The sequence below is a fragment of the Filicampus tigris genome, chromosome 6 (assembly GCF_054856515.1).
Source record: "Filicampus tigris isolate MCC_2025a chromosome 6, RoL_Ftig_1.0, whole genome shotgun sequence".
Classification (NCBI taxonomy): domain Eukaryota; kingdom Metazoa; phylum Chordata; class Actinopteri; order Syngnathiformes; family Syngnathidae; genus Filicampus; species Filicampus tigris.
Window position 1 is genome coordinate 28,969,004 of NC_141222.1, and position 25,465 is coordinate 28,994,468.

At 46.8% G+C, this 25,465-nt stretch overlaps 3 protein-coding genes across 11 annotated transcripts in view; 1 reads left to right on the plus strand and 2 right to left on the minus strand.

The window, feature by feature from the left end:
• Nucleotides 1–183: 183 nt before the first annotated feature.
• Nucleotides 184–10,594, minus strand: LOC147146658 (UTP--glucose-1-phosphate uridylyltransferase-like). 2 transcript variants are annotated; one of them, XM_086032994.1, is made up of 10 exons: nt 10,399–10,594; nt 7,181–7,296; nt 5,760–5,867; nt 3,017–3,202; nt 2,584–2,717; nt 2,190–2,475; nt 1,871–2,068; nt 1,307–1,549; nt 1,036–1,140; nt 184–455 (listed from the first exon to the last, which is right to left on the minus strand). In XM_086032994.1, the coding sequence occupies exons 2-10, from the start codon at nt 7,277–7,279 to the stop codon at nt 348–350; spliced, it is 1,467 nt and encodes a 488-aa protein (XP_085889120.1). In that variant the 5' UTR covers nt 7,280–7,296; nt 10,399–10,594; the 3' UTR covers nt 184–347. The 2 variants fall into 2 exon arrangements, with proteins under 2 accessions (XP_085889120.1, XP_085889119.1); XM_086032993.1 differs by lacking the exon at nt 10,399–10,594 and adding an exon at nt 8,507–8,651.
• A 460-nt stretch (nt 10,595–11,054) lies between these two features.
• Nucleotides 11,055–20,952, minus strand: mdh1aa (malate dehydrogenase 1Aa, NAD (soluble)). 3 transcript variants are annotated; one of them, XM_086032996.1, is made up of 11 exons: nt 20,786–20,934; nt 18,963–19,131; nt 17,943–18,070; nt 17,473–17,571; nt 16,279–16,375; nt 14,890–15,065; nt 14,447–14,569; nt 14,185–14,361; nt 12,706–12,819; nt 12,532–12,621; nt 11,055–11,407 (listed from the first exon to the last, which is right to left on the minus strand). In XM_086032996.1, exons 3-11 carry the CDS (start codon nt 17,946–17,948, stop codon nt 11,285–11,287), a joined length of 1,005 nt encoding a protein of 334 aa, XP_085889122.1. In that variant the 5' UTR covers nt 17,949–18,070; nt 18,963–19,131; nt 20,786–20,934; the 3' UTR covers nt 11,055–11,284. The 3 variants fall into 3 exon arrangements, with proteins under 3 accessions (XP_085889122.1, XP_085889123.1, XP_085889121.1); XM_086032997.1 differs by lacking the exon at nt 17,943–18,070; XM_086032995.1 differs by lacking the exons at nt 17,943–18,070; nt 18,963–19,131 and having other exon boundaries at nt 20,786–20,952.
• Nucleotides 20,953–24,994: 4,042 nt separating this feature from the next.
• The window catches only part of usp34 (ubiquitin specific peptidase 34), a 66,679-nt gene continuing 66,208 nt past the window's right edge, over nt 24,995–25,465 (plus strand). For 3 of the 6 annotated variants that reach the window (XM_086032618.1, XM_086032620.1, XM_086032619.1), the window contains exon 1: nt 24,995–25,399. In XM_086032618.1, coding sequence (XP_085888744.1) covers nt 25,348–25,399 — 52 coding nt within the window. In that variant the 5' untranslated portion in view covers nt 24,995–25,347. The remainder of the gene's footprint in view (nt 25,400–25,465) is intronic. The other 3 variants (XM_086032623.1, XM_086032624.1, XM_086032621.1) reach the window with 2 other exon arrangements.

Below are 25,465 nucleotides of genomic sequence, written 5' to 3' on the forward strand. Positions count from 1 at the left end.
CATCATTTTTATGTACTTGTTCCCAACCGGCCAGGGTGCGAAATCCCACCCGTGTGTCCACGCCATGGACTCATTACCAAAGTGTTTTTCTAATTCATTTATTCTCTCGCATCCAGCTGGTGAAGCTTTTCTGATGCTTTTCTGTCACTTCCTCCCAGGATTTCACAATAAGAGCCTCAGGCAGACCATAATGACTTGTCCTTTATTGACCTCAACAATCGTGGAGAGTAACTTCCTGTTTGGTGACCTTTGACCCCGAAACCGGCTGCCGGGGGGCCAGACGTCAAGGCTGCGGAAAAGAGCACTTTTGGTTCCCTGCCGTGGTTTTTGTCGGCGTCCCCTTTGAGTTAGTGGTCCAGGATGCGAAGGTTTCCTGACACGATCTTGTTCTCCAGCATGGCTCCGGCGGGGATGTCGATACGGTCGCCGTGGTTGGCGATGATGATCACCGTTCCCTGCCCGCAGAAATTCATACATTGATGGCGCCTTTTACGGAAGTGACTTTGGATGTGTTGCTGCTTGTGTTAAAGGGGAAGTCAAGCCAGAAAGAAGCTTTTCCAAGAATATGTTCTAAGCCAGACCTATTTTTTTCCAAGGATATGTTCTATGCAAGCCCACTCGCAGTTGCTCGCGGCTCAGATTCAGAAAACGGGTCAGCCGCGATCGGTCGTTACCCGAGCTGTTGCGATGTCATTTTGGGTCGACAGAAGTGACAAAATGGCCGCCCCCTGAGATGGCCAAAAAGGGCTGGGTTAACTCTACGTCCGCAACGGCAATATTCATCAGAATGCCCTCTTTCAACTCGTGGGCCTGCTGGGAGCATATTCTTGAAAAAAGGGTGTTTGGGTTGCTTTCCCCTTTAACATAGCAGTTGTTTGAAGGTCTGAAATGACCACAGCGTCGATGCCAGTTTCACTCAGCTCGACGGTGGCGTTCCGTGTTGTATGTTAGCGTTCAGCTGCAGACTTTGGTTTGGTCGGGGATTTGCACGGATCGGCGCTAGGCGCGGAAGGCGTCGCGAGACCTTTCCCGTACCTTGAGTGAGACGTTTTTCCCAAAGGTGACGTCTCCCGACACGGTGAGGTGGTCCAGCTCCAGCATGTCCGGGATGCTGTCGAAGCGGGACAGGAAGTCTTGGACCTGACGCCGACGACGGAGGAGACCGTTAGCATGGGGCTGAAGCTACGCGTTGCTAATGTGAACGTAAGCGAGCTTGAAGGCAAAGGCTGACGCCTCGGCCCGCCGGATACTCCCGACGGCGGCGTGTGCGCGCAAGGCGCCGGCAGCGCCGCTGTGGAGCGCCGACCTTGGTGAAGCAGCTCCCCAGCTTGACGTGGGGCGTGGTGGGGAACTCCCTCTTTTGGCTCATGGTAAGCGAGCCCGCGTCCAGGCTGTAGAGGTTGGACATGACCAGCAGGAGGTCAGAGGACGTCTTGACGGGCAGGAAGCGCGAACGCGGCACGTTGACGCCCATGGCGTTGCGGAAACTCTTGATGGCCGAGCCGACCGCCGTCTCCAGCTGGATCACGTTCAGACCGCCCTCCAGCGTCTGCGCAGACACGTCACGTCACGTCACGTCACGTCACACCAGGAAGTCACATGGCGCCCGACTGTGTGTGACAAGGTTACTAGAGTTGAGCAATTTTAGTCGTCGTTTGTTGAGAGTTTTCTTTTTTGAACGGAGCTCCTTTCAATTCGCTTTCAGGGCGCCTTTATTCAGTTCAAAGAAGTGTTTTACTTGTGGGCAAGATCAAAAAAGACCATGGTAAGTATTGTGTAGGAAAAAGGGCTTCACAACCAAAATCTTTAAAAGCATTTTGAGTTTGAGTTATTTGGCAAAGTAAAATAACCTCGTGTGTGCGTGCGTGACCTTGCGATTGACGATGACCTCCATGTCCATGGCGCTGTCGTCGAGTAACCTCTTGATGGCGCTCAGTGAGATCCACAAGTTGTTGGTGTTGAAGATCTTGAACTTGGTGACCGACTTGAACTCGTCCACGTGAGCTTTGGGAACCTGAGCGATCTCCAGGAGCCTCAGGTGGTCTTCGTACTGAATCAGCGTGCCGCCCTGGAAAGTCAGGCCCACGTCGCCGTCAGGGCAAAGGGCAAGTCAAAGCGCGCGGGGAAGGCAGAGCCGCCGCTCGTCCGACGGGCGGGTCGGAGCGCGGCGGTCGCGGGAAGCGGCGCACCTTGACGTCGGCGCGGGTCTTGTCGGTCACCTCCATGACGAACTCGCAGCGCCTGTCGGCCGGCTGGCCGATGAGGCGTCGGAGGATGTGGAGGTCGACGGTGGCGCCCAAGTTGTCGATGTTGGACACGAAGACGTACTCCTTGCCGTCGTCCAGCAGTCGCCGGAGCAGGCCCGAGTTGGCCAAGCTGGCGTAGATGTCGCCGTGACCCGGCGGGTACCACGCCTCCGCGCTGTCCAAACTCTTGGCGATGGGCAGCAGGGACTCCTTGTTGATGCGCGGGTACCTAAGCGCGGCCGGCCAAACGCACGCGCGTGAGCTCCCGCTCTAGGACGTCCAAGTGCAGGCGTTTATCTGCTCTTTTTGAAGGCGTTTGTTGTGCGCTCATGCGTACCTGCTCTGGTTGAAGGTGTGTATCTTGAGTCGGTGGTGTTTGTACTTGAGGAGAATCTTCTTGGTTTCTTGGTCCGTGTTGAAGGAGTTCATCAAGACCAGAGGGACGTCGGCGTCGTACGTCTTGTTCAAGTGCTGCAAAACGCGCGCGAGAGGAGGGAGGGAGGGAGGGAGGGAGGGAGGTAGGGAGGGAGGTAGGGAGGGAGGGAGGGAGGGAGGGAGGGAGGGAGGTAGGCAGCAGGCAGGAAGGCAGGCAGGCAGGCAGGCAGGCAGGCAGGCAGGCAGGCAGGCAGGCAGGCAGGCAGGCAGGCAGGGACGACGGGGGGGGAGGAGCAATTGGGAGGGAGGATGACGAAACAGGAGCAAGATGGCGAGAGAAAAATGAGGAGGGACCAGAGAACGGCAAGGTGAACAGTTGCTGCACTTTGGCCGACCTCGATCTGCTTGACGGTGAGGTCGAGGAAGGTGTTTTCGTTGCGGACGCTGATGAGACTCTTGGGGCCTTTGCAGCCCATGCTGGTGCCCAGGCCCCCGTTGAGCTTGACCACCGCCAGCTTGTTGAGGCACGCCGCCACGTCGGCCGGCGCGTCGGCCGCCGCCATCTCCTCGTACGCCACCACCTCAACGACACAACGGCAGCTTGCGTCACACGCGCCGGCGGTGAACGAGGACTCCATTTCAAATTGACATGGCAATTGAGTAGTAGGGCTGGACCGTTTCAATTTGGGCTTCTCTCGTTCTTTCAAAGCTAATGGGTCATCCGAGGGCGAAAAGGACGAAAGCGCCCACCGGCAAGGTGCGTTTACAAGTTCCCGACGTTGTGAAAGCACCCTGAATGCACCATGTTGCTTGCTTGCCTATGTGCTTCTGCTTTAAAGCGGAAGTCAAGCCAAACATCTTTTTGTCAAGAATATGTTCCCAGCGGGCCCACTGGTTGAAACGCGGCATTCGGATTCATTTTGCGTTTGTGGAATAGCAGCGAAATGCGCCCGTTTTTAGCCAACTCCGGGGACGGCCATTTTGTCCTCTGTCGACCGAAAATGACATCACAACTGCTCAGGTAACGACCAATCGCAGCTGACCTGCGGGACATGGCCAAAAACGGGTGCATTAACACTTATTCCACAAACGCGATACTTATCCGAATGCCCTCTTTCAACTATGCATAGAACATATTCTTGAAAAAAAAAGCTTGCGTTGACTTCCCCTTTTAGCTGCTCAATGACACCCGAGGCGGAGTTGAGTGTCACGCTAAACACACAGCAAAATGGAATTACACACACCGTATAGTACAAGACACAAGCACACAGCTAGTGCTAACGCTAAAGTCAACAGAGGATCCCTTTCAAATGCTAAGGTCACTTTGGGAGCGATAGTCCTTCCACAGTCGAGTATTCACAGACAAACAGTGTGGAAACACATACGCACGGGTACGATAGCACAAGTCAAAGGCACAGATTCTTCTCGATCCGTGAAGAAAAGCAGTTCAATGGCAACTTCTTCTCGTGTCATTCAAAGCGGGGACTCTGTCCGTGCGCTGCGCCACCCTGCCCCCTAAGAGCTGCTATTTGTTTCGCTTTGTTCACTTGCTGCTTCTGTCGTCGTATATTCTTCAGGAAGAAAACGTGTTTGTCGTGCAGGGATGAACGGGCATGAGTCGATGACGATTGTTTGGAGAAGTTAAGTTGTAGTCGTTGAAGAAATACTCCCAAAAAGAAAGAAAGAAAGAAGAAACTGTCACCGCCGACATGAACGCGACATCATCTTGTTCTAAAAAAAACTCATTCTTATTTGAATTATCATTAAACTCAAATGATTTACGCTGACATTGGCTAATGCGCCGTCGCCTGCCGCCAGCAGTAGCAGCAGCGGCTAGTAGCTAGCAGCTAGTTGCTAAGCGAGCGCCCCACTTAGCCTGGCGAGAGCCGTCCGATTACTTTTCAAAAGGCGGTTTATTCGACAAAAATGACTCAGCGCATTTTGACGCAGACCGTCGGCCTGACACGCGTTGGAATTTCCCACACACGCGGCAACAGGGCGCGTGACAAACTCGGCGAGACGCCGATCTGGGTGCGCCCCGCCAGCGGACTCAAGGTCGGGCGCGCGGCCGCCATGTTGCGTCCTGACCCTGACGCGTGTTTTTCAACATGGCTGCCACGCAAAGGCCAGCAGGTGTCCAAAGGTCTCGCGCTCGCCACCCGAACGCGACGACTATTCCTGGCGCTGACCTTCAGTGGCGCCGCCGCTATTCCGGGAACGTGCGTGCATGCCTCTATGCGCGGCGTGGTCTTTTAAAGGGCCAGCGCGTTCTTCCTTGATCAGAGAGAGTCAAAGAGGACAGGGAGGCCCGCCACACACCGAGCAAGGCCACTTAAGTGGACAATCTGGAAAAACAATGACGCTCGGCTCGCGCACCTGGCCATTGACACGCACAAACATTATCAACTCAAAGTGCAAATCCCTGCTCTCCTTTCACAAACCCTTATTTTACGGTACCACCAGCAACATGGCGCCATTGTCAAGGAAGAAATGGATGATTATTTTTTCATTGAATAAATAAAATAGTCGAAAATATAATCATATATTATAATTATTTTTATCATAATTATTTTATATTATATTTGTATGCCGTATTTTATACTATATTTTATCATTATTAAAATTATATTATATAATATAAAATACGTCTAAAAATAAATCATTTTTATTAGAATTGTTTAATCGTGCATTTTGATGACAGAGGCTCTCCACGTTGTGCTTTTTGGCCACAGCAACCACAAATTCTCAAGAATGACAGCCTTTTTTTTTCCAGCTAAAAATGATTCAAAGTCAAGGGGGTGCTTTTATACAGCACATGCAAAACTCAACACACCGTGCGCACGTTTAACAGCACCTCGGCTGACAAGGCTCGAAATCTTTATATCTTTTTTTTGTTTGTTTGCAAAGCAGTTTTGCGACTCAAGGACTTCACTTGGAAGCAACTTTCCAACTTTCCTGAGCAATGTTTTATTGTTTTAGTTGTGCATGTTAACCCCAAGGACCTAAAGCAAGGCTTTCATTGAACAGAAATATGACAACGTAATCAATGAACAACTGCCTATCTCAAGCCTTGTTGCATGCTTGTGCGTTTTGGTGATAGAGGCACACCATGCTGTGCTTTTTAAAGGGGTTACTCACGGCTTCCTTGGGGGGGCCGCTGATTTTGGCCCAGTCCACTGCAGGACCTTTGACCTGCAGGAACCTGTGAAAGAGCCTCTTGAAGCCCTCAAAGTCTTTCTTGCAAATCTGAAAGCACAACAAGACAAAGCAGCGTCATCAACAGGAGTCACCGCGGTGGCTTGTCAAGTCACGAGCTCAAACTCAAGTCTGACATTTGGTCTGAAGCTTCCATTTTATGGTCAATCTGGCCAATGCCAAGGGGTCCTTCAAAAATGAAAAATACTTTTGGGAACAAATAAATAAATCAGCCCCCAAAGCCAGTTTCAGAGTACGAGCCCCTATCGCAGTGAGCAACGAACAATTGCCAGTGAATGTCGCGTTCATGTCAGAGTTGGCTCAATTTCGCAAATGTTCGCCAACAGTTTGAGTGATTTTTCTTGTCACTGTCACTGAGATAGGGGCTTTAGCGGCATGATACTTTGGCAGGCTAGTCTACCTTGAGAAGTCACACTAAAAAAAAAAAAAAAAAAAAAAAAAAAAAGTCAAGAAGCGATTCCAGAAAAGACGCAGTACGTTTAAGTTTGAAATTTTGAGGTAGTGCGGGCCATTCCGAGGGGTTCAAGACAAACTTGTACCACACTTTTTTTTTCTAATTTCGGCCAAATTTGTAGCACGCACTGCGCAGTTGAGCAAAGCTGAATGGAGAAAAAAAAAAGACTTTTATCAACACATTTTCATTTTAACAGTTGGTGTAGCTTAAATGACACCAAATGTGTGATTAAGTAAGATGGTTCTGTTCCCCATTTTTAAAAACATTCAAATACTGACCAAGTGTGTGGTTTCTGGCAAGAATTGTTCTTCAAATTAGCGCAGCAGTTAGTTTTATTTTAGTATATATATATATATATATATATATATATATATATATATATATATATAATTAAACACATTAAAAAAAAAAAAAAAAAAAAAAGTTTCAATATCTGTCCATTTCTTCTTCTTCTTCAAAAAAGGACGTCATTTCAAATGGACAGTTCTGGAAACGCACAAAGGAAAATTTTGATTCTGTTCCTCGTTTGGTCCGTAACATCTGTTAAGAAATTCGCAAAAATGGTGAAGAAAAAAAGCGAATGTTTTCAAGCGTCCTATTGAAATTAAACTGAGTATTTACGAGTCAGAGGCTGAAATTACAAAGATTTGGACAGATTTAAATTAAACAAGGTCTCCAGATGTTTAATCAATTAGCAGAATAATTGCTGCACTGCTACATGAAATCAATTCCTTTGAAGTAGCAACCGCTTTTCTTACACCAACTGCAAATATTGAAAGTTTCTTCAAAAGTATTTCTTGTCGAAACATCACCCCAAAAAAAGCCTGTGTTGAGTAGCACTTCCTGTTGCTGCTTTTGGCGTGACCTTTGAACTGTCCTTTCTTCTGACCTGTGTGTGGGCGTCGCCGGCGGTAGCGACGAGCTCGTCCAGCTCGCGGCACATGGACTCCTCGTGCTGCTGCCGAAGCTTCTCCTGGAATTCCGTCATGGCTCCAGCTGTGAGGTCTGCGCACAGGAGGTGCATAAGTCTGAGCGCGCCAACACACGTCTTCGATCATCTTTGCAGTTTTGAAAAGTCGTTGACGTGGTCGGACTGATATTTCGTGGACCAGCGACCCTCCGTCAGTGGGTGGGAGGTTCTGGCGCTGAACGACACTCCAGCCTGGATGAACATGTATATTTGGGGCACATACGCTCCGCGATAAAAAAATTTAATTGTGTATACATACATACACAGTACCAGTCAAAAGTTTGAAGACACCTTTCAAATTCATATGGTCTCAAACACATTTCGTGCTCAAGACTCAAGACTATTAACGCTCGATACTCAAAACATGGGTTTAGAAATTTTACGGTCCTTCATTTTTTTAAATTATTTTCTAAAGGTCTTTAGGCACACTTAAAACAAACACATTTAAATATAGTACTGCACAGTTCAAAACAATGCTGGGAATGTCAAGCACATGCATGATATTCAAAATTAATAACACCGATTAAACCCCCCCGCCCAAAAAAAAGTATTTGTTGTTATTTCTTTTAATTGAGAAATAACACATTTTAAAAATATTTTGGAATAAAATCATATATTTTCTACAAGAAATAGTTTTTTACTTTCTGAAAAAAAAATCCCCAAAATGTTTAAAGAAAAGTCATATTTTAAGGAAAAAAATGAACATTTTCCCCAAAAACGTAATCATCCCAAAAGCCACATATTTTCAAAAGAGACAAAAGTAAAGGAAAAAAAATCAAGCTTCCAAAAGTTAGGTGTACACTAACCTTATTTGCCCGCTGCATCTATTTTTAGCCTGTTAAGAACTTTTTATTCACCATTTGCTATGTCACTCCATCACACGAGACAGCTTGTTACCCTTTATCATTTATTCCTCCAGCTAAAGCAAGTGAGGGCATATTCTCGCCTGCGATGCTGACCAGGAAGCAGCGTTGGAGAATGGAAATGATCAAGGAATAAAAAAATGACAACCTGTTCTCAGTTGCCTTACCTGGATAAATAACGGCTGAATCGTAAACCAATAGTTGCCTTTTTCAGCCATTGCTTTTAGTTCTGATTGCCAGTAGGCTCGTTTGCCATGTGGCCAGGCTGACTATGTTGTTGTTCTTTTCTCCGGTGCCCAGCTCACAATAAAGTGGTAGAAGTGATTTTTTTTTAAAGTGATTAAAAAAAATGAAAATAAAAACCCCAAAAAACAAAACTCACCCGCCACCGTCAGAGTAGACATGATGTCACGCCGCGGGGTTTCAAGGTTCACAAGCGACTGAGCAAAAGCAAAAGCGACTGAGCGAGCGAGTCACTCACAACTGTCAAAGCCTTCCTCATCCTCATCCTCATCCTCAGCACAGAGAAAGGTCACTGATTGACAGTCCCGCCCACAAAGGTGCCAGCCAATCACGTAAAGCAGGAAAAAAGGCATCTTTGCATGTACTGTATATTCCTGCCAATGAGAGTGGCCAAAATACTTCATAAAAGATCGAAGAAGAATTATAGTAGAGTTGAAAGGGCTTTATTCATGCCGAGAGTGAAATTAAATTGACACAGCGCCAATATTCTCATACTGTGTACACTCGTATTAATAATACAGTACCCCAACAAAAATAATACAACAAAAAAAGACTCAAATGTTGCATGTTGTTACGGCACCTAACATACTGTCCAGCAGTCATATTTGTACAATGAGCGCAAAGTGAGAAGTATGATATTTATGTATTTAGAGACACTCGATACCCCTTTTTTTCCAGACCGATACCAGTACAAGTATTCACTATTGAGTACTCAATCATCGGGACCGAATACAGAACGCTGAAAGACAACGAGGCAACTTGAGACCACGAATACCTGATACCTTGTAATAGGGCCGGTATCGGCCCCATACCGATACCTGCTATCTATCCACCAATGCGCTACAGTCACTAAAGTCATTTTTATAAGATCAATTGTACTCGTACGTAGTGTAAATGCAACATAGATTTGAGGCTTTCTCGAGTGTTTTTGTTCAGAAGAAACGCCACCTGCGCTCTCTACTTGGAGTTGTTACGCTAAGTGCTTGTTTGCACTATCGACCGGTTCGTCAGCGAGACTTGTGTCACGCGACTCTCTTTCACCAATCCCATGTCACTCCGACGTGACCTTGACTCCACTTGACCAATCCAACAAAGCCAGACAGTCACATGTGTGTTATAAAATATGTGAAAAGTGGCAGAAATGTCCCACTTGCCTTACTGCATCTCACGTAGTGAGGATGCGTGGCACACAAATGGATGGATGGACTAGGAAAAAGAAGAGCAAAATATGTCATGCGCCGTCATCTGTGCCTTGCCTACAAATGCTAACATTTCAATTCCTTGAACTTTGACGTTCAAAAGTGGCAGGCAGAACAGGCAGGGCACTGACCATAACAGTGTAAGTTGGCACAAATCAAAAGGAGGCTGAATCCGCCTGTCCGCCAAAGGTCAATATCATCCAAAAAAAAGCTATTTTACGTCTGCTTGTCAATGCGTGTTGAGTCAAATGTGTGTAGACAGAGAAAGTTGATTTAAGACCATTTCCTGTGACCAAATTTGTTTATGTCAATGTTACTTTGCAAAAACAGGTGAAAACAGAAATGGCAAATGGTAAATGGGCTGTTACTTGTATAGGGCTTTTCTACCTTTGGTATTCAAATCCGTCACGGGAAAAGTGTACGCTATTCGTTTTGACTTTGAAAAAAAAAAAAAAAATGAGCATGTGTTGAAACGTGAGCTTTATGTTGACATTTAGACCGGGCCTCAAAATGTCATAGTTCAAACACTGGGCAGTAGCGATACATTATTATCATTTTCTACATGAATAATAGTTTGTTTGTTGTTGTTTTTTTAAACGTCTGATGAAACCACTTTTTAAAAATCAAATATCCAAATTTTTCTTTCGTTTTCGGCCATTTCTTCATACACTGACGTTTTGAAGGTTCACAAATTTGCGTAAAGCCTATGTCGTATTATTCATATCAAATTTGTGCAGATTATTGGATAATGAATGGATGGATGCATAGTTTTGGTGCGAGTGCAATACTTGAATGCGAAGCTGACATGCTCGCGCACGCAATAGTTGCTCACCTCAAAATTAGAAACGATATCAGCCTCAGGAAACACTACACGCCGACGAAACGAACCCAGTCGCTCCCCCAAGTTCACTCGAGTCACACTAAAGCCGATTTTAATAGGCAAAAACGTAGTTTGGCGAGCACTTCCTTGTAGATAGCTCAGGCGTACAGCCTTCGCGAGACGACTCCGTCACGGAAGTGATGTCGTGGTATTAGCGGAAGTGACGTAAAGGCTGCCTCGACCGCTGCCGCTGCCGCCGCCGCCAGCCGCCAGCCGCTGCCGCTTCGTGAGCGTCGGTGCTGAGTGGTTAGTCTTCGCTGTCCATCTCTGGCCGGATGTTTCACTTTTTGGACACGTTAACAGTAGTCGACAATAAATTAACTTCATTTGAATCCATGAGGAAATGTCATCGTTTGTAGAGTTTCGTAGTGAGATTGGTTACACTTACGTGTCAATCATGAGTAGTCTCTTGCCACTGGTTAGTAAGACAAAACCCAACAGTTGTTTTTTAAAAGCTTTGATGAAAAGTGACCATTTGAATCCCATGAGGAAAGTAAACATACAGTAGTTACCATTGTAGTTTTCACATACTGTCCAATTTTTTTCCATTTAAACATTGGGATTTTTTTTTTGTCTCACTTTAAAACAGTACATCACGAGTACAAGTATTTTGTGGTTAAGCTTGATGGTTTTATTCTGGTTTTGTTGCTTCTGAGTGCTTCTACCAACATCGGGTTGTGATGATTGACAGCTTTGGAAGGTCTGATAACAACAAACACACGCGTGTGCGCACACGCACGGACATGGACAGTGCAGGTGAGGGCGGGACACGCGGGTTTGTCGAGCTTGGTCTTCACAGCCGAGAGTGACCGTGGCGAGCAAGGGTGAGCGGGCCCAGTCACTGAGACAGGAAGTCCAGGGCGGTATCTCGCTCCTCCACCAGCTCGGCGGCCGTGGCGTCCATCTTGGCCCGGGAGAAGTCGTTGATGTTGAGGCCGTCGACCACCTTCCAGCTCTGGTTCTGGAAAACATGTCACGAGTTCAGCAGCCGCTCCGTCAAATGGACCCACTTTGAAGTAATAAATAGAGAGAAAAGCTCTTTTGTTTCTTTTTGCTTATGATAATTCTTCTGCTTGGTGACAAGTAAATAAAATACGCATATTGCTGCCGTCGGGCCAAAACCTTGCACCTCCAAAATTGACTTTTAAGCGGTTTGGATAATGGTTGGATGGATGGATAGATTGGTCAATAATTTATTTTATTTTCATTTATTTTTCAAACGCCCACAAATGGTTGGTCAATAATTTATTAAAAAAAAAAAAAAATGCCCACAAATTCACATAATTTTTAAATTGACCAAAATGTGACAGGTCACTAATGGTGTAGTGGTACATACGCCTGAGTTGTGTGCGGACAGCGTGGGATCGGTTCCCGCTCAGTGACGGTATCTCTGTGTGTGTGCGTGTGTGTGTGCCCTGCGAATGGCTGGCGACCAGTTCGGGGTGTAGTCTGCCTTTGGCCCATTGTCAGCTGGGATAGGCTCCAGCACCTCCCCGCGACCCTGTACAGGATAAGGGCTTTGGAAGATGACACATGACACAAAATGTGACATGAGGTTTTGGCCTGACGCCAGGTATTTAGTATAATCAGGACTCAGGAGGTTCAGGATTCACAAATATACTATTTTTACGGGGAACTTATCCTTAATGCTTAACTGAAAAACTGCAAACAGTTTTTGAGGCCATGCAGGCCAAAGCAATACATGTACATGTAGAACTTTTGGCGTCATCGTGCTCCCGCAGAATTATGTTGAAGAGAATTGAAGAGCTTTATTTGGACAAAAGTTGTGCTTTGCTGCCATCTTATAACATCTTGGCATGAGTGAACTATGTTGGAGTGAGTTGAGGAGGCTCTAGGTTTCTTCAGCGAGAGTGATAACATGCTCGTAGGAACAAAAGTGTTTCAAAAGGTCGAGGTGTGTTTTAATAGGTTTGGCGTGTGTGGGGAGGGTAAACCTATTCAAAGAAACATTTTACAAATCATTTATTTTCAAAAAATAGATTTTTTAAGAACAGATTTGAAAAAAAACTTTGCTTTAAAAGGGGATCCACTGTAATGGAACAACTTGTGTGTTTCTGTACTGACTTTGATCTGGACGGGGAAGGAGTAGATGAGGTCTTCTGGGATGCCGTAAGAGTTTCCTCCGGCGTACACGCCCATGGACACAAACTCACCCTGAACACAACAGGCAGAAGGCAGCAGCATCAAGAACAAAGTGTTGGATAAGAAGAACGGAAAAGCCAGGCGGTTCGCTCGGACCTCCTTGGTGCCGAACCAGAGGTCCCTCATGTGGTCGCAGATGGCCTTGGCGGCCGACATGGCGCTGGACAGCTTCCTGGCCTTGATGACGGCGGCGCCGCGCTGCTGCACCGTCTGCACCCACGCCGCCACCACCACAACAAGGGGAGAAAACTTTAGAGCACATTATGAACACAACGCAAAGTTCTGGTTGGATGGAACACAAAGCATAAAGCGCAAATCTCACCAGGGTCGACAATGACCCGTGCCACTTGTTTTTTTTTTTTTTTTTTTTACAGACCGATTCCATTCGTACTCACTCATACTTACTACCGATACCTCTAGTACTTTTGATACGATTCTAAAATGTCATTGAACACAGCGACAAACAGTTGTGCTATTTCATGTCATGTCATGTCATGTCATCTTCCAAACCGCTTATCCTATATAGGGTCGCGGGGAGTTGCTGGAGCCTATCCCAGCCGTCAATGGGCGAAGGCAGACTACACCCCGAACTGGTCGCCAGCCAGTCGCAGGGCACACATAGACACTGTCACTGAGCGGGAATCGATCCCACGCTGCCCGCACACAACTCAGGCGTGTGTACCACTACACTATCAGCGGACATTGTGCTATTTCAGTCTGACGCAGATCATGATTCTGCCGCGGTGTAGCGCCAACTACTGCCAAGAAGGACTTACGCCATGTCAGATTATTTCATCATCAAAACTGCTCACAAGGACCTATCACGGCTCAGATTCTGAAAACTGGCCAGTCGCGATTGGTCGTGGCGAGCAGTTGTGATGTCATTTTCGGTCGACAGAGGTCAAAATGGCTGCCCCCACAGATGGCTAAAAGCGAGGGCATTTTGCTGCTGAACTTTTATTCCACAAACGCAAGATGAATCCGAATGCCGTGTTTCAACGAGTGGGCCTGCTGGGAACATATTCTGGAACAAAAAGATGTTTGGGTTGACTTCCATTTTTAAGGATAGACTGTAAATGGTGTTACAAAGCTTTAAATTGTACGTTCAAGGATAATGTGTATTTTTTAAGACCCGCACATGTCCGATTGAAGGTAAAAGTGTCATTTAAGGCCCTTGAAAAGGTAGGTAAGGATCAAGTGTCATTTTAGGGCCTCAATGTCATTTCTAATGATCATGTCTCACCATTGTGTCACTTCTTATTTCAGGGAGGAATGTCATTTGTAAGATGTTTGAATGTCAGATTTAAGGATTCAAATTGAAAGTTCTCCCTGTGACATTGAAGCACGACGTCACGTGTCATTGTCAAGACCTTTACATGCCAAATGTAAGTGTAGTGTCAATTACGGACCTTTAAAAGGCACCGGAGAGGATGGGGTGTTATCGGAATCGGGATAGGGGAGCACACCGTTTCGCAGACATGTAAGGGTCTGATTTTAGGATTAAGAGTCATTTTGAAGCCCCTTCAATGAAGGGAAAGGCAGATCCGCGACAACTCAAATGTGTTTGTGGCTCACCGAGATGAAGGCCCCCCTGAGCCAGGCGTCGTCCTTGACGCAGTCGTACGCGGCCGCCTCGGCGCCGCGCACGTTGACCTCGGCGTGGTGAACGTCCGGGTACTGCGTGGAGGAGTGGTTCCCCCAGATGATGACGTTCTTGACTTTGTCCGAGGACACTCCGCAGCGCAGCGCCACCTGCGGGCGGAGGAGGAGGAGCCGCGCCGCCGTCAGCACGCTTCTCCTCGCGCCAGCTCGGCTGCTAGCGTTAGCGGTAGCACACCTGCGAGCAGGCGCGGTTGTGGTCCAGCCGGGTCAGGCAGGAGAAGTTCTCCTTGGGGATGGACGGAGCCGACTTGGAGGCGATCAGGCAGTTGGTGTTGGCCGGGTTGCCCACCACCAGAACCTCAAAGCGCAAGCAACACGATGAGGGTCCGAACAGCGGCCGGTCGCCGTTATTGCTTTGGGGCAGCGAACTTTGCGATACAATAACATGGCCCTTGACTCTTTGGCACCCGCCGCCACTTGTGGCAAAACGTCACCTCCCGTTATCTATTGCAAATATCTCCATAACGTTACAACAACGATATTACTTTGCTTTTCGGTGAAAACTCAGCATTTTTCTTTTTTGTTTTTCGTGGAAAAAGCCTTCATGGGAGACTTGGATGGGCAGAATATTGGCCCCGGTACTAAAATTCTTTGTACACCGTTCACATCTGCGCTCACCTTGACCGTCTTCTTGGCAAACTTGTCCAGGGCGGCGCCCTGCGTCTTGAAGATGGCCACGTTGGCCTTGAGCAGGTCCTTCCTCTCCATGCCCTCCTTCCTGGGCATGGAGCCCACCAGGATGGCGGCGTCCATGTCCTTGAAGCCCACCTCCACCTTATCGGTGGGGATCACCTCTGAGAGGACAAGGAGATATCGTCCCTGAGCGTCACGCCAACTCCATTGGCACTGGCGGCGTGCGCGGAGGGCAACAACTGTGCTCGGGAATATGCTTGACTAAGACCGCCGCCCCAAATCTTCTAGTTGCGATTCGGGAAGTCATTCCCAACCTGCTCATCGCTACGCGAAGATTTTTCCACAAAATAATCAACGTCACGCAGCGACCTGTACACTCGGCGGGTTTTGTGCGGAGAGCGCCAAAGATGATGACGGTTGCCGTTGGTGGACACCCCGAGCTAGCTACGGCCAGCTACGACTAGCGGGACAAGGAAAAAAAGAGGCTCCGGGCTTGGAGAACTGTGAGCTCGGTGTACCTGCTATGTTGTGACTTTGGTTTGTTTTTGACAGCTGTTCAACTTCATGTTGGCAATATTGTGTTTGCATTAGCACAGCGTCGGTCGGCCACTTGACGGCGACAATGAATAAAAAAAGCAAAGTTGAGAGCGAGGGCCGGCCGACACTTTAAAGACGGAAGCCAACGCAAACATTTTTTTGTCAAGAATATGTTCTATGCAAGCCCACCGGTTGAAACAGGGCATTCCGATTCATTTTGCGTTTGTGGAATAAATGTCAATCCACTCGTTTTTAGCCAACTGCGGGGGCGGCCATTTTGTCTTCTGTCGACTGAAAATGACATCACAAAAACAAAAGGCAGACTGGTTTGCTAAAATGTGCTTGGATTTCTTGGTGTTCTATGTAAAAAAAAAAAAAAAAAAAAAAAAATGTCAGGCTAAATGGTCGGCCCCCCACATTTTCACCTCACCAAATCTGGCCCTGGTTGCAAAAAGTGTGGCCACCCCTGATTTCGAGTTCCCGTGTGACGTGTTGTATTACGGTATTCGAATCCTCTGCCCTAGACGGCAGTGATTCTCATCCGGTGAGTCGGACCGTCCAAACGGTCCAAATGGGAGAGCTTGAACTGAAGTACGGCGCCGGGACAAACGACCTTTGAGAAGCTTCCAGAAGGTTGACGACAGATGATAACGAGCGTGCCGTTGTCATTATCAAAGTGGACTTGAGTCCCAGCTCACGGCCCCCTGCGATCGGCGCTGTGATTGGCTGGCCTCTGGGGGCCCCTCCCCCCTCACCTGGTCAATGCACTCAAAGCGTGATCTTTGCGCCCATTCGACCGAAGCTAAGCCGGGACGCGAGCACAAGATGGCGGCTCACCCCTGAGCAGCGGGAGGGCGCAGTCCTGAAGCTCCATCACCACGCCGTCCAGCACCGGCAGCATGGGCGGGATGTCCAGCAGCACCAGGACGATGGGCTGACCCACGCACGCACGCACGCACGCACGCACGCACGCACAAAACACCACATTTTCAGCTCTTTCCGAGCTGGCTTCAAAAACCAACACCACACATGAGGCTCCCTCCAGTGGCATGAACAGTTTGAGTGGCAATCATGAAAAAAATGTTTTTTTTCTTCAACATAATTGAATGATCACAAATGCCAATAATTCGAATCCTCATAACAGTCAAATGAACTGATTGTCAAAACGATATTCAGTGGCGCGTGTCTTTACAGTCTTTGATCATTTGATATGAAAATGGCCCATGTGACAATTCTCCATCCAGTATGTGTGAGGTAAACATATCTGGACCATGTGAAATAATGTTCTACAAATTACATATGTACAGTAGCATCCATATTATGCACTTGAATACGCGTACTACGGACACACGTATGTGTACGCTGTAGAAAACACAACTCGTATTTTTGGGGGGCTAAAAGAGTCGTTTAAGTTGGAGCAACTTTAAAGTATGAATTGTCATTTGCGGCAAACATCTTAGTTAGCGCAACAAAGCAAGCAAGTTGTTTGCAATAGTTTGCTGGGTTGTTTTTACTTGTATCTTTGAGTTGGGGGCAATACAAGAAACAATTAGTTCCCTAAACTCTCATTTGTTTTGTTTTGTTTTGTTTTGTTTTGTTCTTTTTAAATCAAAGTTGGTTGCCTTGAAATTTTGTGTTCACTCAACTTTTTTTTTTTTTTTTTTTCCACACTGTACGGATAGAGCCCCGAATAACCAAAAATCGACGAGGGATTGACCTCCCCACAAAAGGGTCTCAAGTTGGCGGCATTGCACGACTTTTGTTGAAATGAAGCTCAACGAATCACGAGCCAATTACCACATAGCAGCATGCAACATGTTCATCTTTTTTTCTTGTTTAGAACTGGGCCTGCAATGAACAATTATTCAAAGAGTTGATTCATCCATTTTTTTGAATTAAAATGAGTGAATTCACAAAAACATGTGGAATCTTCCTTTTTGTCAAACAGGACATTATTTCAAATTGAGCTTTTTTGTATTCTTGACAGATTGCATCTGTCAAGTCAGCCTCCGGTTACCATAGCAACCTCACCTGCTCCTTCCCAAAGACGTCGCCCTTGGCGATGCTGTAGAGCAGCGAGTAGGCGATCTGTCCGGCCGCGCCGGTCACCACAACTCGGATGGGATCAGCCTGCAGGCAAGCAAACGCGCAAGCTCCTCATCCTCCATTTTTACCTCGCAAATCCAAATCATAAACACTCGGTAGACGAGCGAGCGAGGGTGGACGTCTTTGTCTGACGGCTTGTGTCAGTTGGTGTAACTTTATATGCAAATGACTTAGGCTAAATTTAGAGATGAGATGCCATGTCTCCTGCCTGCGCACTGAAGTGGAACCACTGGAAGTAAGGCGGCTTTGAGCGTTTGCACGAGCAGGCACGCATCGCGGATCAAAGTTCGACTGGAAACCGGCTTACTTCCAGTTAATATTTTATTTGGCTTGTGTTAGGTGTTGTTCTAACTTTAAATGCATGACAAGATGCCATGGCTTCCCTGTGCACTTACGTCCATTAACAACCACTCTCAGGGCATTGAATCCATCGCAACGGGACCGTCGCGGTTGGCTTCAAAGAGGTTTGCATCCCCTAAGTCCTTCCTCATAGTCCGGCCCTAATCAGGCCTTGCTGCGTGACCTGATGAAACCATTGCCATGAGAATGGAATGACTTGGACGAATGAAAATATTCATAGTCATGAAGAACCACGTCAAGTAAGATGACGTTGCACATTTGCACAAAGAGGCACATATCTTCTCATTAAAAAGTTGACTCGAAACGTGAATTCAATTTATCCATGTCATGTGTTTCGGCTTGGGTTAACAATTGCTGTAACTTGATGTACAAATTATGAGAACTATAAATAGAAGATGAGATGCCCAGCCTCCTCCCCGTGCCTTGTACACTCAAGTCCATTCGGAACCACGCGACGCAAGGTGACTTTGCACGTTTGCACGATGAGACACACGTCTCTGATTAAAATGCGCCTCGAAGCAAACCTAATTGGTGCCCATCGGCTTCATTCGGCTTCGCTTAACAGTTGCACAGTTACATTTTAGACGCAAGACTGCCACGTCCACCGTTCAGCGAATGACAAATCGAGTGGCTAAGCATCACAATGGTTAAACGGCGTCTTCCTTATATTATGGTCGCGTTGCATCTGAAGAGAGATTGGGTGTCGACTGTTTTTCTCCAATCGTCCCACTTTAAAATGAAGAAGCTTGTTTCGCGCGGTCCCGTGACAGAAGTCTGATGACGTCACCGCAATCCCAATAAATACTGCACCGTACATTCAAGTGTAATCCAATCAATCGCCATTGCTTTGCCGTGCGGTATTTTGGCGCATCCTCCGATCGCGTGATTGCGTCACGCGAATGGATCACGATGGACAATCGAATGAATGAAATGTCTCAGTCAGATTCTTGGAGGCGGCCCTTGTTTGGAGCATTGTAAAGCTCACGGGGGGCGAAGAAAATACGTCCGTCGTGATATTTTGGTGTGTTAAAAGGAAGTTGAAATGTTGTTCTTACCATCTTAGACGAGGACGGGAGAACGAGCGAGGACGAGGAGCGAGGAGAGGATGGAGGAGGACTCAGCAGCTTGGAAGCTTGGGGGTCACCTCTGGCGAAGACGACGCCTCCTTCCTCGCGTGCGACATGTGGGACTTGTAGTCCTCTAAGGGAGTCAACGGCTGCCAGCCTACACGGAAGCGACTCAATGTCCCATGAGGCCCCGCGACACCCTTCCCGCGCCCACTGCTCCAAACAGGGCTCGTGACCTCTTCATGTAAATTAAGTACATAATCGAGTAGCTATAAAATAATAATAATGATAATAATAATTTTAGTTTTGTCTACTAGAAGCATGATGGGAAAATAATTCTATAGCTATAGTTCATTCATTTGCTTTCAATTTTTTTGCTTTAATCCATATCGCGTTAGCGACGTCATGTGGCAAATATTAGGACTGCAAGATAGATAGATAGATAGATAGATAGATGATAGATAGATGATAGGTAGATACATAGGTAGATAAATAAATAGATAGATAGATAGATAGATAGATAGATAGATAGATAGATAGATAGATAGATAGATAGATAGATAGATAGATAGATAGATAGATAGATAGATAAACAAGCAGGACAGGGTGTCAAGTGCCCTAATGCGCACATCAAAATGTATCATATTTTACATGAGGTTTTTAAGTTGGTTTCAGGTGAAAGAAAATCTCAGCAAAACATGTAGAAAATAATCAATAGATGTACTGTATAGTAATTGTGTTGTACAAGAGTCATGATTTGTGTGTAGACTGTGTTAAGTGGCATTAGCGTACTTAGCGTCCTCTAAGAAACCTTACAGGTGCCCTGGCAGCAAGTGCTTACTGAACCGCCTCACCTCTCACTCTCGCCATTCAACTACTCCCAAATAAAAGCCCACACAGACAAAAAGTAATGGTGTAGGACATGTTATGAACATGGAGCACCACAGGGTGTGTGTGCAGGGCCTCTGCTAATGTCTACATTTGCTAACCGCCCCGGTTGTGACAACAGAAAAAACGTATTGAAGCGGCTCGTCTCGTCTGAAGGTTAAATCGATTCATTAGCACTGACCATTGATCCTTGATGCATTTCAAAACAAACTTGTAAAGTAGTAAACATACTGAAGATTTTTTATTTTCACCTTTTAAACAGATAGTATGCATTAAGTGTACAATTGTTGTACTCGGTCTTGCATCAATCAGATTGTCTAAGTCCAAAGATACAAGAACATAGTCCACTCGACATGCTTTAAAGAACCAGGATCAAAGGTTCAACGGGAACGTCTGCCAGATCGTAAACAGACGCCATCTGATCTGACCTTAACGCAAGCCCGGTTTCCAGACGACAGACATGGCCTGGTCTTGATAATGCACCTGTACAACCATTTTCTGTCACACCTATCCACACGCAGTACTGTACAGCACTGTAGTAGTCAAGGTAAATGAGTTAGATTTTAATTCAAACACTCCGTATCCTGTTTGGAGATTTATTTTGAAGGACGCAACCGGATGTGGTCAGTCCTATTAAAGCAAAATCTTGACCAAAAAGTCAGCAGTTACACGCGAGTACCACACTGCAACAGGAAGTCTCGTTTGGACAAGTTCACCTTGTGACGTCACGGGGACAAAAACAACGGCGCGGAGGCGCAAAAAAAATAAATAAATAAATAAAAAATTCCAATAAAAAAAAAAACAAGAGGCGGGCGGTGGCGCATTCACGGACCGCTGCCCTAAACCGTAAACGGCAGCACCAACTTCGCGATTATGTCCGCGAACACAGCAATGACGAAGTGTTCACGGACCAGGGGACTCACCTGCGAGGAAAAGCCCCGCGTCACCAGATACATGGAGGTCAACAGCGTCAACATGATTCTTCAATCACGTCCGCTCAGCACAGATAATGATGACAATGAAGATGACGGCCACGTCCTCCTTCCCGCCACCAAGAAAGACCGATTGACAGAAAAAGAGACAGAGAGCTGCGCATGCGCGAACAGGTGCCGAAAAGTGATGCTACACACGAGCACGCGCACACACACACACACACGTCTAGTCTCGTAATGAGATTTAAAGAACAAAAATAGATGCTACTAAACCGTTTTTGTGACAATCAATGACTGTGTTTTCAACGTTTCCATTATTTCTTTTTTTTTTCAAATAACACTGCAGTGTTCAACTTTGGGAAACAATTCAACAGCAGTTCTCTATTTTGGACAGGTTAACAGTGACAAAACATCCATCCATCCATTATCTATAGTGCTTATCCTCACAAGGGTCGCGGGGAGTGCTGGAGCCTATCCCAGCAGTCTTCGGGCAGTAGGCGGGCGACACCCTGAATTGGTTGCCAGCCAATCGCAGGGCACAAAGAGACAAACATCCGCACTCACAATCACACCTAGGGGCAATTTAGAGTGTCCAATCAATTTACTATGCATGTTTTTGGAATGTGGGAGGAAACCGGAGTACCCGGAGAAACCCCACGCAGGCAGGCACGGGGAGAACATGCAAACTCCACACAGGGAGGCCGGGGCCGGGATCGAACCCACCACCTCTGAACTGTGAGGCGGACGTGCTAGTGATAAAACAAACACATGAAAATCAAGTTACACTGTGCACAAACCCTGGCAAAAAGGATGGAATCACCACTGATGATCATTGAAATGCCTAATTTGGGGGAAAAAGGCAAATCACGGATGCTCCACGAGTCAATCTTTATTCTTAATCTTCTTACTGTTGTTTTCCTCTTAATACTGAAACTTTACTTTCATATTTTACTTTATTTTATTTTCAAATTCAGATGCTATTGTCTCATGCATGGAATATTGTTGTATTAGACCAAAAATAGACTCGACCTAAAAAATGTATCTGGATCCAGATGTTTGTATTTTGTGCAACCACTTGATGAATTAACATTGAGTAAATTCAGCATACCATTTTTTTTCTCTTCTGTTGTCTCGGGACCTTAAAGCCTCATTTCCAGCGACGCTATCTACACCAAAAAACACCACCGCTGCCGCTGCCGCTGGCCGGGAGCCCCTTCCTCATCTCGCTACGGATGTCATCTTACAGCGATCGTAGCCAGCGTGCACTGCGCTCACTGACAAAAACAATGGAACACCTTTTTGTTCCCCGTGGACCCATGCAGCTGCCTTTGCACATCTTGGTCAGCTAATACTGTTAAAAAGGTTTACACCTCCTCAAAAGTCCAAGTACGGTATTTATCTATCTGCTTGTAGCCATTCTTCTTCCGCTCTTCATCGTTCGTCGTTAACGTCGACTGTTTTCCTGGGGTGGTGCTTTGCACAGCTGCACATCGATGACGATGGTCTCGGACCACTCATTGGTCTCCAAAATATTTCCTTCATGTTTTAGAACCGGGCTACTTTTTATAGAACCACAAAAGAATAGGTACCCCCCAAAAAATTAGTAGAGTAGAGTAGAGTAGGGTAGAGTCCGTCTGTGGAAATGAGGCTTTTGTTCCTAAAAAAAAGCTGACGGCTGACAAGGGCTTGTGCATGTTGTCTCTGACTTTGGACTTCCTCAGGAACTTCCTCAAGTCTTGTGTTGTTGTGGACTTCAAATGGATGGCTGGTCCACTCTAAGTTCTTCTTCCAGGCCTGAGACTTGGGCGTGTCCAATAGTATCCCAGAACCAGGACGTCAGAGCACCTGGAATCACCATGGGGCCCGCTCTTTGTGGTTCAGACATTCGAAAGCGTTGAAGTTGAGCTTCCAGGCCGAAGCGACCATCTACTCCTTGTGGTCCAAACTCTCGGCCGAGTTGAAGGTGAGGCCGGGGGTGCCGTACACCTGACAGGGGTGCGATGTGGCGGCGGGGCTCGTGTTGGTGGTCGGACGTCCGTCACACGTGGTAGTGGCCGTGTCGAATATCAAACGAATATCGGCTCACGGTATCGGTTGTCGGCCTTCACGACTCCTACTAATCGATATCGGCCCTGAAAAAAAAAAAAACAAGCAAACCAAAAAGGTATCTTTCTCATATATGTGGCACGCGCAGCACTTTGCGGGCGAGGGCGCCAGCGACCTGTTCCGGGAGGAGCGTCAGGCCCAGCAAGACCTCTTGGGGGTTAAGATCAGGGAATGTCATTAATATGATGTCAGCTATGGGCATGTGAAGCCCGTTGAGACTTTCTTGTGATTAAGGGCTATAGAAATCAATTTGACTTGACAAGAAGAAGAAGAAGAAGAAGAAGAGGAGCAAGCTGCCAATGTCGGCGCCCGCCATCCGCAACTCTCACAAGCTGCCAGAGAAGAAGTGCGAGTGAGCAACACGGGGAGAGACAAGACAAAACCTCCCTCCCACGTCCGCCAGCGTGCAAATATGACTATGCAAACTTGCTGTCCAGCTTCTTGACAATTGTGCACATTTTTGTTCCATGCAAACTTTTTATTTTCTACCTTATCATTTGTGTGTGTCTGGGCATGAGAGTGTAACATGCCCCCCCCCCCAAAAAAAGAGCTTTATTTAGTCTCCACACATTAAAGTTTGCTTTTCATGGCCTTCTGTATTCGTTAATATGTAATATAGACTAGTGGAACACACAGTTCCTCGCCTTCTTTTTGGTCTGGCTTTGGTTTGTGTACATGTGTGCCTTTTGTTCTTGGACGCTGTTTTGCCCATTACAATGTGTGCGTGTGAGTGGGTGTGTGTGTGTGCGCGTGCATGCATGCATTGTCCACATATGAGGTCGGTTGTAAAGCTGTCTTTCTACTCTGACTAGATAAAGTTGTCTATTTTAATTATTTATTTGACTAATTTCCTGTAAGATTCTTGCTTACTTGCCAGTCACAAAAGAATGTGACATAACAAATTGACCAACTTTAAAGTTAAAAAATAAAGTTCCTGCCTGGCCATAACTTAGCATATCAAATCTGCATGTGTAAATGTACACAATAATAGTGTGTAAAACATTCAGAAGTTAAATTTGAAAAAGTGGAACTCGTGCCTGGATAGGGACCGGGCTTGAAGCCCACCCAACAAAAATGCAAGTTATTCTGAAAAAAACCCTACTACAAATGAACTGGTCGCTGTGAATAACAGGGAAGGTAAATTTTGTTTTGAGCTTACAAAAACAAACATAAAACCACTTGAAATATTTCTAAACTCTTCAACAATGTACCAAGTAAACAGACTTTGAAGTAGTGAAGCGAGGAAGGATTTACCGATCCATCATTTCGTTACAGATTTTACCCGAAGCAACCATAGGCGGAGTTATTACTTAAAAATTTAGCCCTAAAGTTCAAATGTAACCCTTTAAATGAACCTTTTGTCCTTTTTATATCTCCTTCCGTGTAAAATAACTACTTACTATTCCGATATTAGTTATTTTGTAATATGACTTAGTACGAAATAAAGAAGAAACACTTTGTTAACATACGTTTGAAATTTCACACATGTAATATTTTCAACTTATACTAATTCAGTCGCAAGCTGCGACGAAACCCAATGCGACTAGAGATTCAATTTAAAAGTCATGTCATGTCATGTTCCAAAGCGCTTATCCTGTACAGGGTCGCGGGGAGTTACTGGAGCCTATCCCAGCTGACTATGGGCGAAAGGCAGACTACACTCCGAACTGGTCGCCAGCCAGTTGCAGGGCACACACTCACAGACACACAGACATCGTCACTGAGCGGTAACCGATCCCACGCTGTCCGCACACAACCCAGGCGTGTGTACCACTATACCATCAGTGACTCAATTTAAAAGTGTATGTCAAAATTATTTGACAGAAAAAAACAATCATCTCAGACTAGTTGGGACTTTCACAAGGAATACAACTGGGTTTATTTTTGCAAGTGGGGCGAGTGTGTGTGCGTCACGATAGAATTTCACGACACTACCGTGGAAAGCCGAACGTGCTGCACCGAGTTCGCCGGAGACAGCCGGAATAGGCCGACGAGCGGCGCTGGCTGCGTCAACCATCAGCCCCCTCCCTTCCTCCCTTCCTTCCTTCCTTCCTCCCTTCCTTCCTTCCTTCCTCCCTCACTCCCTCACTCCCTCCCTCCCTCCCAGTTTTAAACATGGCGGCCGTGTCCACTCTCCAAACTAACGTCCAGCCTCTTGCAGAGTGACTCGGCCTCAGTCGGCCTCCCTCGGCCGCCGGTTGTCCTTTTTCCGCCGCTCGGATGCCAACGTTGACCGCCTCCTCGTCGCCGCCGCAGACAACAAGCTCCGAGTCTTGGCCGGCCCGCCGACCGCTGTAGCCTCCGCGGAGTGGCCCTTCGCTTCGTCGGCTTCTATTTGGAGCTCAAGCAGCAAGCCTGGAAGTCAAAGGCCACCCCCAGCCGTCTTCCCCCGTCCGGACGCAGCGATGGTTTGACGCGGAGCACTCGAGCCGTCCTCTGCGCCAACGATGTGTGAAAACTGCGCCGAGTTGGTGGAGGTTCTGAACGAAAGTGAGGAGGGTAACCTGCTTGCCTAGTAACACAGACGCGCGCACGCGCGCGCGCACGCACACAACCAATGTTAGC